General features: G+C 38.7%; 1 protein-coding gene across 3 annotated transcripts in view; it reads left to right on the top strand.

Annotated features, from left to right (window-relative positions):
• The first annotated feature begins 76 nt into the window (after positions 1-76).
• Positions 77-14,048, top strand: part of WDR19 (WD repeat domain 19) — a 45,642-nt gene continuing 31,670 nt past the window's right edge. For 2 of the 3 annotated variants that reach the window (XM_069856169.1, XM_069856172.1), the window contains exons 1-9: positions 77-82; positions 2,334-2,425; positions 2,510-2,575; positions 5,406-5,531; positions 8,748-8,863; positions 9,374-9,489; positions 10,746-10,826; positions 11,939-12,051; positions 12,973-13,146. In XM_069856169.1, the coding sequence (XP_069712270.1) occupies positions 77-82; positions 2,334-2,425; positions 2,510-2,575; positions 5,406-5,531; positions 8,748-8,863; positions 9,374-9,489; positions 10,746-10,826; positions 11,939-12,051; positions 12,973-13,146 (890 nt within the window). Of the gene's footprint in view, positions 83-2,333; positions 2,426-2,509; positions 2,576-5,405; positions 5,532-8,747; positions 8,864-9,373; positions 9,490-10,745; positions 10,827-11,938; positions 12,052-12,972; positions 13,147-14,048 lie in introns of those variants that run through there. The other variant, XM_069856173.1, reaches the window with a different exon arrangement.

Genomic DNA, 14,048 nt, shown 5'->3' with positions numbered 1-14,048 from the left:
CCCTCCCTCCCGTCTCCGGGGCGACCGCGGCGCGCGCGCGGGGTCGGCGCATGCGCGGAGGGGCGGGGGCAGCGCCATGAAGGTGAGCCGGAGGGGGCCCCGCTGGGCGCGGGGCAGGGTGGGCGAGGCCGGGGCCGCGGAGGGGCGGGAGCGCCCCGGGGGATGGGGGTTGGTTTGCGTCTCTGCATCCCCCGCGGGAGGTGGGAGGGGTATTTATCGTTGGTTTATGACAGGTTTTATTAAGTCCTTTCTCAAATCAAACACCGTTTTGGGGGGGATAATGATGAGAAGCTCGACATGAGCCGCTCGCAGCCCAGAAGGCCAACCGTGTCCTGGGCCGCATCAAAAGAAGCGTGGCCAGCAGGGAGAGGGAGGTGGTTCTGCCGCTCTATTCCTCTCTTGTGAGACCTCCTCCGGAGTGTTGTGTTCAGTTCTGGAATCCTCAACATAAGAAGGATATGGAGCTGTTTGAGCGGGTGCAGAGGAGGCTACAGGGATGCTCAGAGGGCTGGGGCACCTCCCGTACGAGGACAGGCTGAGAGAGTTGGGGTTGTTCAGCCTGGAGAAGAGAAGGCTCTGAGGAGACTTTATAGCGACCTTCCAGTACCTGAAGAGGGCTACAAGAAAGCTGGGAAGGGACTGTTCACAAAGGCTCGTAGGGATAGGATGAGGGGCAATGAGTATAAACTGGAGGGAGCAGAGCTAGACTAGACATAAGGAGCATTTTCTTCACTATGGGTGTGGTGAGGCCCTCACACAGGTTGCCCAGGGAAGCTGTAGCTGCCCCATCCCTGGAGGTGTTCAAGGGCAGATTGGATGGGGCTTTGAGCAGCCTGGTCTGGAGGGAGGTGTCCCTGCCCATCCAAGGGGGGTTGGAGCTGGATGATAACTTTAAGGTCCTTTCCAACCCAAACTATTCTGTGATTCTGTGATCGTTGTCAGATGCCTTTTGTGCTTGTGGCAGGCACTTTTTTAGGCAGGTTTAGGCAGGCAGGTTTTACACTTTTTGTGAGTGAAACACAAATCCAGTGTGCAGAACAGCGCAGTCCGTGTTCACCAAGGGAATGTTGGGGGGACCTTTGAGAAAGGCTCATGCAAGCCTGCCAGGTGTTTGGGGCACCAAGTGATACTGAATATGCTCGCAAATAAACTCTGTGAAGAGTAATTTTGGAATTTTAGAAAGCAAGCACCCTTTATCAGGCCTGGGTAACGTGCAGGACTGATCTCCTTCAATCGTCTGCAGTGAGACAAGGGCTGGTTGCAGAATGCATTTTTGACTTACAGGCATATGGATAAATTCTCCCAGAAATCTTATGCCTATTCTATTATTTTCCGAGGACTAATTTTAATGTTATTATGAACTTCACAACAGTCAAAGCTCTTGCTGATTTGGAGCTTTGGAGCCAGCTCTGCTTGACCTCGCATTTGAGATGGAGAGAAACTCAAAACAGAGGTGATCACAAAAGAAGAGACATCTGTTCAGCACAGATTGTACGTCACACAAGATGTTATCATCTTTAAAGAATGAACAGTGTCTGCGAAAACACTGTTCTAAAGAAAACACACTATCAGAGGGACATTCTGTCTAACTTTCAAAGAACACAATTGCTTAGATGAAACTTTATTTTTACTTAAATAAAAACTATTCCAACTTTGTAATAGTAACTATTTCTTGTATCACAGATGCTGGTGTTTGATGGTATGGGAGAGGAAAAAGTCATGACAGCAGCAAACGTGAAACAGAGTTGTGTGCTTTATCTTACACTCAAATTACTGAAATAATGTGCAGATAGTGGGAAAGGAAAAAGAAGTTGAGACTTCCTTAGTCAGAATCTCTTCCTACAGTTGAATGGCTTTTAGATTTGAGCTTTTAAAGCCCCAAAATTCAGAAAGGACAAAATAGACATCTTTAAAAGTAGATGTTGAGCCTCCTGCATTTTACAGGCTAAGGATGGTTTCTGATTCCAGAGTTTTCTATGAAGTTTAGAGAACTAAAGATTCTAGTCTTTGGACATGAAGGGGAGAGACTCATGCAGTTTTTTTTTTTATTCCTGTTACTCTGTAAGAGAAAAAACAGTAGTTGTGATAGAGTCACAGTAGTTCTCAGTGCAGACACTTAACACCAGAAACATCAGTTTTTCAAGCACAAACCAAAAGACTTCTGTGGACTTTTGGTACTTTGATGCATTAGAATCACACATAAGCTGTGTCTGGGGTTTTGGTTTTCTTTTTGCCCCACAGCACTTAAAGTTGCTAACAGATTAGGAAGCTGTAATATTGTTACATGCTTATGATTTTAAGATGTGTAATTTCCCACTTTTTTTGTCTCACAGCAAGTATTCAGTCTATTAGAAAAAGCTTGGTCTGATTCCCCTGTGCAATTCGCTTGGCAGAAAACTTTGGGAAATTTCCTTGCTGTAACAGGGTAAGATTACAAATATCTATTACATTTGTACCTAGAAATCACTGATGAATGAAGGGTGTTATTCTTTGTGTTAATCTCTTTTAGAGGTGATCGTGCTGTGAAAATTTTTGATCGTCATGGTCAGAAGAGAAATGAAATCAGTTTACCAGGGTAGGTACTGAGATGGCTTTGAATCATTGAATTTGTTGTTTTCTTTTGAAATGCTTCTCTTCTGGTGAGGTACTTAGGCAATGTGAGAACATTGTAGGAAGAGATACCATCTCTGGTGAACACACCTGGAAAAGAAGACAAATCAATGAGTGTGTATGGGATCTGCCACAGTAGAAGATGAGCTCATAATAAGCTATCAAGGATAGTCAGAAAAGTGCATAGATAGTCAGAACAAAGCACTCCTAAGTAATAATAAACTCAATCTGCTTCATTAAAATGTTAGAAAAAGTTCTGTCTTGTTAAGAAAGAACATAATGCATTTGTACACAATATATTCACTTCATGCTGATTGAGACTGCATTCTTGCTAGAGTCAGTTTTCTATTTTGTTATAGCCTTACTGAGGAAAGATATCCTTTTGCTTTAGTGTTCTTGCCTGTGTCACTGGCATAGTGTATACATTTGCATATTTACTTTAGATCGAGAATGTACTTCTGAAGTGAATCTCACTGGTTTCCTTGTTTCCCATACCTTGGATCGCACCCATGTGGCGTTGGAGTGTATGGACTAGATTCCTTTTAGAGCAAGTTTTAAAATGTGGTGTACTTTGGAAGATGCAGTCTGGGTGTTAAAAGACAGTCAGTCTATAGGAGCAGGCTAGATATGGTCCAGAGGAAACCTCCCTAGGTGCTAGAACTGTCATTATACCATTTTGTTCTATAAATCTACTTTAATTTGGCACCATTGCTACCTGATAAGCATAGTTTCATTTGTTTACTCCTCATTGCTTTTTAATATTTTATCTGCTCTTAGCTTAAGTATGTATGCAAATGCTTGGCTTTTATTGTATTTCTAACAACCTGATTCATTTTGCTTAATGTGGAGCCCTTAGTCAAGGCAAAACTCCCATTAAGGCTTTAAATCTGAAGCCTCTAATCTAAATGTCTGTCTTTCATGTCCAGCATGTCACTTACGTATCCCTGAATCATTGGTAGGTATGAGCCAGAGTCCCCTAGCTCCCCAAGAACTCTCTAGAAATCCAGTTTTTGCAGTTCACGATGGTGGCCACCTTGCACCAAACTAAGAGATGCATCTCATTGTCTTTACCACCCTCTCTTGTATCTTACTGACCATCGCATCTTGCTGCCCTTGTTAGGTGTCATTCGTAATGAGGGTTGGCTCTGTCCGTGTCTTTTGCTTGGTAACATCTATGGCCCAGCTCATGCTGTGCTGTATTTTGCACTGTGTATGAGAAATGCGTATTCTCTCCAGCAACCGACAAAAACAGAGGAAAGCTGTGTGCAATCAGCAGTGAACTCTGAGAAGAGCTTGTGTTGGGCTGGGGATCCTCTACTGTCATGTGGGCTGGCGAGGGTGGTGTGAAGGGGAGTCTGCCTCTCTGATGGACACAGATAGCGCTACCTTATTGATGGAGACATGTGACCCTTTCCTTCAGGGAAACGTATAACATCTAAATTGGTTTTGAGATAATGTTGGGTTCTCATGGCAAGGCAAAGAGAAGAATACACTTGTATAGTAATCGTATATTCTAAAGGCTTTTGAAATAATTAATATGTGCTTATGGTAGTTTGAATAGTATTGACTTTTGGAGGCCTGCCAGCAGATCTTCTACCTAGGTTAGGTAGTTCTTTTGAATTCTTATTTCCAGACTTTTGCTGTGATTGAAGAATAAATGCTCTCTAATTATTACTGTTAGAATAAATTTCAAGTTTTGTGATACACAGTTTAAATAGAAACAAGCAAGTTTGTATGGAAGTTCTCCCCTTCGGGCCAAACTTCAATTCTTTATATCTTGGTTAACTGTTAACCAACTGCAGTTGTTAACTGCTAGGCCTCTTCTTACATGAGAAAGCAGTTCAGAATGTCAAATATTCGCTGCTATAATAGCTGATATTATAAGCATATTCTTAGCATTATGTTGGTAGAATTTGTTCTGTTTACTACTTAACAGTCTGAGCTTTTCCCTGTTTGTTTGTTTCTTCTTGTCCTTGTTGGTTTTGCTCTTGGTGGTCTGATTGGCTGTTAAGTATTTGTGTATGTGTTTTGGGAATAGACCATACTTATTCTGTAGAAAAAAATGTTGGAAGTTTTAAAAAGATAGGCAGGAGGAACTGGGACTGAAGGCATACTGAGTTAGTTTACAGCAGTATATATTTCAACAGGACGCTTTTGAAATTGCTTGCATTAGGAGTTTTCATCTGAATGGTAATAGGACTGAAATTTTTCAGAGATACCTTTTTAACCTGAAACTATTAACTTATTTTTCTAAAAAGAAAAGAGTAGTGTCAGATGGCACAGGTTCTTAGTCTGCAGTATATGGTGCTTTAAATATGGTGGTGTAAACAAAATTGTTTCCAGTTCACTAGAGACTTGTGGGTAAGTTTACTGTCCTTTTCATTCCAGGAACTATTTGCAAGTAGATTTTTTGCTGCTTCTGTGTAGGTTTCTTGTCCAGGTTCGTTGTGCTTGTTGAACTTTGAGAAAAATAATCCCAGCACTGAATAGCCTCTAACAAAATAGAACCTTACTGGGAATTTTCACTGTCGTCTTGAAAGTCAAAGTGGTGGTGTTCCAAGTAGTAAACTATAGGTAGCAGGCTCCTTTTCTTGACCTTTTCAGCTTCTGTCATTTTGATGAGATTTGAGTAAGGGTATGGTTGCTCTAGAAGTACAATTCACAGATAAATCTACAATCTGTCATGGGTTTGCTTGGGAGGGAAAAGGAAGGATAGCTACATGATTTTGGCTGTTTCTGAACACTTGCAAACATATGTTAACATTATTAGTGAAAGTCTGCTCTTTTTCCTTCAGTAACTGTATTGCTATGGACTGGGATAAGGATGGAGATATGCTAGCAATAATCACCGACAAATCTAGTGCCATTTTTCTATGGGATGCAAACACAAACAAAACAAGCCAAGTAGACAGTGGCATGAGGTAAGAAAAATTTTTTTGAAGTGTGTGTTTGAAGACTTGGACCACTGTGAGCTGCTGCCATCACCTCTTAAATCTGCTGTGCTGATGTGAAGAGTGATGCAGTATGTTTCTTAACTTGATTAAATTGCTATCAGGACATCACATTTCTAATCTTTGTATCGCTGTGTGTAGTGTATGTTGTGTTTAACCTGTAAAATCCAATGGTCATGCAGATGCTTAAGAAGCTTCTTGCTTCATCTGTTATTCCAAAAACTGGAATGAGTACTGACATGGGCCTAGTCATGTGGTGCAAGACTACTCATGTCTTCTGACTTTGGAGTCCAGCTTGGGGCTTCCAGTGCAGTGAAGAAAGATAAACTTGCAATTGGTGTACCTTGAGTCACCCTCTGAAAGGAACTTTACTGTTTGTCTGTTAAGTATGTGGAGAGACTTGCAGACAGTTAATTAAATTAGATATGCACAACTGGAAAACTTTCCATAAGGAAAGAACTCAACTTTGGAATTTCTGTTTTGTATTCTTCATAAAAAGCTTTCTTTTAAAAAGGCTTGTTGATGTGGATAATATATTGCAAAGATCATCTTTTTTTTTTAAGTCATGTAGCATATGTAGTAGTGAAATAATCTGCTACCATTTTTTGCTAAATTCTTTTTGGTATGATTTGCTGGTTTTGAAGTATTTGTTGAGAGGGTGGCTTGGGGCTGCTAGGGGTTTGTTTCCTTTTTAATTGTCAACAGTACCAAAGTCCCCAGAGAGCTTCTCTTCAATGTTCCCACAAGGAATGGGTCAATTTTTCAGATATTTGCACCAGCTGCACTTTCTCAAATGTATTTTACACAAGTAAAAGGGAGCTTAAAAGTAAGGGAAGTGATTTTAGTGGGACTAGAATTTTTTCCCCTTAGATTTATAAAGAGACTAAAATGCTATTCACAAAGCAGACTGATTTGGGATGGGAGGAGATATCTAAGGCAATCCAACTCTAAGGTTCAAATCCCTACCTTTCTGAATTTGGCCACAGACATAAAACTCTCCTGAGGCCTACATAACCATCAAGCACTGGGTTAACAAATAAGCTTGGCTTAACCATTAAACTTCTATCTTCTGTGAATATATTCCACTGAACTGTTGCACTCCACATAAACATTCTGTCTTTAGGAAGGAGAATTGAATGTTTGTTAGGGGACTCACCTGAGCAGAGAAACAGCAAATTTTGGATACTGATGCTATTTTATTTTTTTGAGTTTAGACAAACACTCCTCCCGATTTAACCTTTCATTCTAAATTTAGTCTGTATGTATTTTTGAGGCTTTCTTGGTGGTTTGTAGTTGTGTTTTTTTAAAGTAGTCAGTGATAGTAAAATTGGAGTGGTTTATCCTTTGAATCAAAAATATTCATTCAGGTAGAAAAAGTGGGGCATGGGGGTCAGGTTGGTTTCTTTGAGGGTGGCTTTTTTTCTCTATTTAAATTGAAAAATCCATGTCTGGAATATGGAAATATTCTGTATTTCTATTAATAAGTCCACTTGTGCTTTGTAAAATTCATTTGGAATATTGGATATTTGATTATAGGATATTTCCATATGTTACAGCCTGGTATCCTATATGTGTACATTTGAACTGAACTTAAGCTGTACTGAAACAAAAAATAACTTCTATACTAGTTATTCCACTCCTGAAAAAGTAAAAGAATTGCCACTTTGCAGAAAATACATAGTGACTTAAACTATACAGAATTAAATGAAATTATGTTTTCAAGATTGTTGGTAGACTGTTAAGTCACACGTTAGAAAACCCTTTAAAACCAAGCAAATGATTGTATATACAAATGAGAAATTTAAAGCAATTACACTTTCCTGCTCTCTAATAAATTATATTTAGCATTATATAGGCATCTTGCTTAGGTATTGTGGAGTACTCAGTTATTTCTTAGTCATTACATTTTTATCATTATTTATGAGTAATTACATGTTATCAACAATATGCCTTTTTAGCACAGATGTTATAATGATTATTGCTTATAATCTTATTTTCTTTTTTTTTGGTCAAATTTTCTCAAGTAGGAGTTCAGGGATTTTTGATAGGTCAGTTTTAAACTGTAGCTATTTATATACTATAATCAAAGCAGTTTATGAAGATTTATATACAAGCTGTATTGTGTGAAGGAACAGACCATATTGTCCCTTCTTTTCACAAGTGAAAAAGTATTTTTGGGGGATGACTAACTTGCCAGTATGCAAACAAAAAAGAGCATTAAAGGTACTTAATCAGAATCGAGTATGTGATTATTGCACTTGCTTCTTGATTTTTCTCTCCAATACCTGAGGTAAGTGGCTTACGGGAGGCAGTCTGGCTAGAACAGTGCATGTATCCATCAATTCAAGTGGCTAATCCTTCTTTTGTCATGGTGTTACTGCTTAAGAGGAACAAGCAGTAAGATACGTAAATGGTGTGATAATTGGGCTTTTCTGGAATCCTTCTCGTTTTGAAATTAGAAAAGCTGAAGCAAAACTGCTCACATGAAAACCAGATATATATTGGAGATCACTTTGTGTGTCAGTTAATGTCTGAAATTTGTTTCAAGTTATTATCATGCTTACAGTAAAATTTAAAATGAAGAAACAGGCATTCGTGGAATGCACTAATTGGAAAATTCTGATTAAATTGTTTTGCTTTAGAGGCCTTATTTTAATAAAAAATGTGATGTATGGTATTTATCTGTGTACCCTTTAAATGCACATCAAAGTAGGCCTTGCTGTATGTGAAACTTCCAAGTTAAATTGACAGTCTCTAACTTTCTTATTACAGTGACTAGAACTAGACCTGTTCACTTTGAGTTGGCTGAGTACGTAGCGTTTTTGAAGTACAAAGAAACAATGCAGAAAGTAACTGAAAAGTTTCACTTACCTTCCTGATATCTTTGAGTGGTTTTTAAAGCGTATTTGGCCAAATCACCCATGACTCCATTAAAGACTGTTGGTATTTGCAGACGTATTTCCATTTATACAACTCCTACTACGATAACCTCATACAACTCTTTATTACTTTCACTATTTTGAACACATTTAGATAATTCTGATACTTGTTGTAGAGAACGTTTGCTTAATTGAGAAATTCTTCTTGGTCTCTGTGATTTCTTAGAACTTCAGAGCAAAATGTTTTTGTACATAAACATATGAAAGAAATCTCTACTTTACAAAGTGAAATGTTTCTTTACTTTAGGGATGCACTGTCTTTATTATTATGGTCTCGAGTTGGAACTTTACTTGCCGTTGGAACAACAAAGGGAAACTTGCTTATATATAACCGTCAGACTTCCCGCAAGATTCCTGTTCTCGGTATGCATTGTTTTGAAACAAAGTGGAATTTTGCGAGTATGCTTAGATTCCTTTTTAGTTCTGTATATGAACGTGCAAGTCAAAAATGTGCTCAAACTCAGCTTGTACCTCATGTTTTGTTGTCCTTACCAATGTAGTTCTATACTATAGTAAGTTAAAAATGTATATACACATACCTGATACTACCTTGTGAGGAAACTTGTGTTTTCTTTCTTGCTTTACAGTTTGTAAAGAATTTGTATGATTGTTTGTGTTGCTAAATTACTTTTCCTTACCTGGTTAGAGTACTTCTGGGCAGAAAGGTTAAGGATGTAGCACAGTCCTCAGAAATTTGATGCAAAGAAATGGAAGAACAGGGGCTGTAGAAGCTCTTGTAAGGTTAAGACTTCCATCTGGGAGTAGAAGATTTAAAACTAAAAAAAAGCGTAGAGCCAAATAGAGCATATTTCCATCACAGATATCTTTTTGTGGTGCATTCATTTCTGTTGTATAGATTTGTTTCTTTTTCAGGTAAGCACACTAAGCGGATTACTTGCGGTTGTTGGAGTACTGAAAACCTTCTGGCTTTAGGCGGTGAAGACAAAATGATCACTATAAGCAATCAGGAAGGGGATACTATAAGACAGGTAGTGTTTATAATCCCCATCTGATTTTAAGGAATATATTAATAGCCCTGGTTCCCAAGAAAGCTGGAATCTAGGGGAAGTTATGCCTTTTCAGTCCTGCCGCTTTCAAGGACAGTAAGTCTCACGTAGCATGAGGGCATCTTTAAACATCTGAGCCTCTGTGCTACACAGTGTGATTAGTGATACAAGAGCCTATACAATTCTGCTGTGTTCCTGCTTAAACAAGCTCCTCATCCTTGATTGTGATCTGTATCTGTTACGAGAGGAACCTGTGAGTGATGTCTTAAGCTGATTTCCCCAGCAGCAGCATAGGAGAGCTCTCACATGGCTCCTTGTAAGGTCTTTACGAGGTACTTTGAGTGTTGGGTTTGCTTTTAAACAAAAGATCTTGCCTCTGATGTGCAAGGATTGCTCCTAGGCTGGACCTTCATTTTTGAGAGGCTGATTCCACTACTTCTCCAAATACACTCAGATTCTCTCATCAAACATTCTGTTTGTTTACACACATCATAGTTCTTCCGAGAAATGACAGTCACTGCATAATGTGCAAATGAATATGCATCAATTTTTATCTTTAATGAACAGTGTTTCATTCCAGATTTTCAAAGAGCACATCTTTCATAGTTCATTTCATATGCTTCCATCTTCATGTTGGAAGATCACAGTTGGAGAAGAATTCCCTAATAAATTTATTGGGGTATGTCTCTGCTTTAAACTAGCTGGCTTAGGTAGTGGAAGCAGTGTAGCTGGGGGAGCAGAGACCTAAGGCTTGCTTATGAGGTGTTGTAATCTCATATTGACTACAGAATCAAGTAGACTGCTGTCACTACCTAAACTAGATCAGGTATGTCCATATTAAAATGCCTTGTAAATATTTAACCCATATGCCTTATTCTTGGTCTTCCTTCTTTGGATTTGCACAGGAGTGACTTTGTTTGTACTGCATCAGTTAGTACTGTCTGTATAATATCATCTTACAAGTCTTCTTCCTCATCTGGATCTGTCCTTCTCTCTTTGCATTTGTATTGCCAACTGTTTCCTAGGTATTTTTTCAGAATATTCCATAATAACATGTCATTATGATCCAGAAAGGTCACGTTTTCTCCAACTTTTTTTTTTTTCTACTTTTGGTACTAAATGCGATACCAAGTCTATCCTTAACACTAAAATGTGCAGGGCAGGAATAATGCAATTGTTTATCATCTGTATTTGCTACATTAACTGTTGATTTCTCAATCTGAACTTCTTTCTTGCAGACCTCAGTGAGCTCAGATCCCAGTGATATGCAGTTCTCAGTTATGAAGACTGATGAAAGAGTATCAACCAGGGAAAGCACAGTAAGAAGTCAATATAAAATACTGCAAAAAGTGTTAATCAGACATTTCAGGGTTTCTGTTAGCAACCAGTATAGGCCAGGAAGCAATTTATTCCTCCTTGACTTAAAATTTGGTGTTGAAGATTTTTTTTTTCCCCCAAACCTTCCTTTAACGTAAACTCATACTCCTGTGTTCAATAAGGATGCATTCATGAGAAGTGCAGCGGGTAGCGATTTGACAGGTAGCAGAGCAGTTTTGCAGTGGTGGTTAACATAATAGATATAGATGTGTTCAGGAACTTTCACCTTCCCTGGAGGTGTTTAAGGCACAGGTGGACAAGGTGCTAAGGGGCATGGTTTAGTGTTTTATAGGAATGGTTGGACTCGATGATCTGGTGGGTTTCTTCCAGCCTGGTTATTCTATGATTCTATGAAATACATACAGTATCAGTATAGAACAGTATATGCACTGGGGCAGATGGAAATGGAGTAGGACTGTCACAATTGCAGAGATGCTGCCTTTCAGAGGGCAGATTTTCAACTGTCGGTTTGGGGAACAGGTCACTGCTCTAGGTTTTCATGTAGTGTAAACCTCAGCAATAATGAGACTAAAACTCCTGGTGTCCGTCTTCTGGAGTGAGCGTTATCCTGTCTTTAGATGGCTACAGTTTCATTGTCTTCATCGTCTTTAATGAATCGTAGTCCATCAGCTCGGTCAATGGTAAAGTACAGAAAAATGGGGTAATGATAACTCTTAGCAGAGCATATTGTTACATGATCAACAATGAAATACCAAGACAAGACAGAAAATCCATGGGTAGAAAGGTGGTACTGTGTTAGAAATTGTCCCAGTCTATGCATTTATACAGACAGATCTAATCTGTGGGGTAGAGGTGTCAAGAAAGAATTTTCCCTCATGTTTACATTGACAAGGACCTGCAGGAGGTTTTTTTGCATCTCTGCACAGAGTGAAATGTTTTATGCTTCACAGGAAAATTTAATTAAAAGATATTTTGAAAATGTAGGAATTGAGGACTTCAGCCTTGATATCTCATCTTTTAGTGAAGGTGTAGGGCCTGATTTTAAAGGGATGCCATTCTTATCAAGTTAATTTTTGTTTTCATTCATTGACAGGTAAGTGTAGTGGTCGGCAAGAAGACTCTCTTTCTTTTTAATTTGAATGATCCTGATAACCCTATTGATCTGAAATTTCAGCAGCCTTATGGCAGCATCGTAACCTACAGATGGTGAGCACAATTTCTTAATGGAGCATTCTGGTATTAACAAGCCGAAGGTTTTCCCAGTAGTTTTGATGAATGCTGGAAATGAAATCATATATCCCTTGAGTGTTCCTTTGAAGAAATCACAAGCTGGAAGTTTTAGCTCTGTACCCAAAAATTAGCTGTACTGTTTCCATATCTTTGGGTCATGATAGCATGTCTTTTAATGTGTGATCAGTCAACATGGAATTGACATTTATGCCTTTACACTGCAACTGTGTATGACAGCCTGTAGCTATCTGCTTCTTTATTTATGACCATTTGTCTAACAAGACATACCTGGACTGTTCCACTTGCAGTGATTTTTTTGCAACTAAGCGGATGGGATGTTGTCTGAATTCAGCTTTACAGGCTGTAGCTATTTCTGCTCTAACCTCATTGTTTCTACTTGACACTATGAAAAGCAAGCAAACTATTTACTATTATAGATAGTAACTTCGGTACTTCTACTGTGTTTGCAGTAGTGTGCCTTAGGGGCACAGTGGCTGCCATTGCTGTTTTTAGCAAAGCTTTGATGGGACTAAGTCAGCCAGAACCTTGAGATGGAAGTTACCATTTTCTGGCATGCTTGTTCCAATGAAGATACCAGAGGTCTTTCTCCTGGCCTCACTGCCATCTGCGCAACTTGCTGAAAGTAAAGGGGCATTATAAAGATGACTTATGAGTGAACTCTGGACACAAACATGATTTTGTCCTTTGAGAATCTTTGTTTGTTTTTCCCTTAATCTATTTTATGCTATATTGTTCTACGTTATATATATAAATTCCCATAATTTAATTGTTTTTCCTATTAAAGGGAAGCATTGACAGTAACTCCAGTAGTCTGCAAGAAAATTCATTTTGCATATTGCATAAATAGATCTTTTCTTAATTGTTTTTCTTTAATAGGTATGGTGATGGCTACATTATGATTGGTTTCTCACGAGGGTGTTTTGTAGTCATTTCTACACACATTCGTGAGATAGGCCAAGAAATCTTTCAAGCTCATAACCATAAGGATAATCTAAGCAGCATTGCTATATCACAGTCGTTAAATAAAGCTGCATCATGTGGCGACAATTGGTAAGTGGTAGCTTTATACATAAAGAATGGAATTTGTCTCACATATTTTAGCTGTTAGGCATTAAATTTAGGCTCCCTAAGGAGTCAGTGTGGAGAAGGTGAGATTAATTGCTTTGTGGAACTGCCTCTCTGCCTAATGTTAAGAGAAGCTAATTTTGACCTAAATATTTGCAATTGTAATTAACTTTATTATAATTAAATGTAAACAAAAAATTTAATTAAACTTCAGTGTATGTTATTGCTTTTGATTCTGTTTTGACTATGTTACTTGGCTACAAAAGTGTCCAAATTTCTTTACTATGATTTATTGATTGGACATAAACATCTGCTTAGCAATAGGAGAACAATTCATTTAAAGCTGTACTAAATATGCTGATTTCCTTATATCCTCTCCCCTGGTGTTTGGTCTTACCTGCAATCTAGACGAAAGTATAAATGTGTGAGCAGTTGAGAAAAAAATTAGAGACTGGAGTTTTGCCAAAATATGATAGACTATCTCATTTAACTCCTTGTCAGATGCTCCCTGATTCTGTCATACTTGAATTCTTCAGCAAAAAGGGAGCTGAGTGATGGTAGAAGTCACGCAGTTCTACCTCTGCTCAGTTTTGTTTATGACACTTGCACATGAAGAGTGATACAACTATGAGTCAAACACGGTGCAACTTCCAGCTCCTCAGCTGTTATACTATATTATTTCTTTCAGGGGTTCTGTATCATATATTGAGCAATATGGCAGCATAAGTTAACTGTCCCTCTGTCCCTTTTTATGTGAAGCAGGATAGAAAGCCAGCGTTTTCCATCAGGAATGTGTATTCAACCTAACCTGTATTGTAGCAGGTCAAAAGGAATAATAGAGCATGTTTCCCGCCTTTTGAGTTCTTTCAACTTGAATAAGTTGTGCC

The sequence above is a fragment of the Phaenicophaeus curvirostris genome, chromosome 4 (assembly GCF_032191515.1).
Source record: "Phaenicophaeus curvirostris isolate KB17595 chromosome 4, BPBGC_Pcur_1.0, whole genome shotgun sequence".
Lineage (NCBI taxonomy): Eukaryota > Metazoa > Chordata > Aves > Cuculiformes > Cuculidae > Phaenicophaeus > Phaenicophaeus curvirostris.
This window is presented reverse-complemented; position numbering and strand designations above follow the sequence as displayed.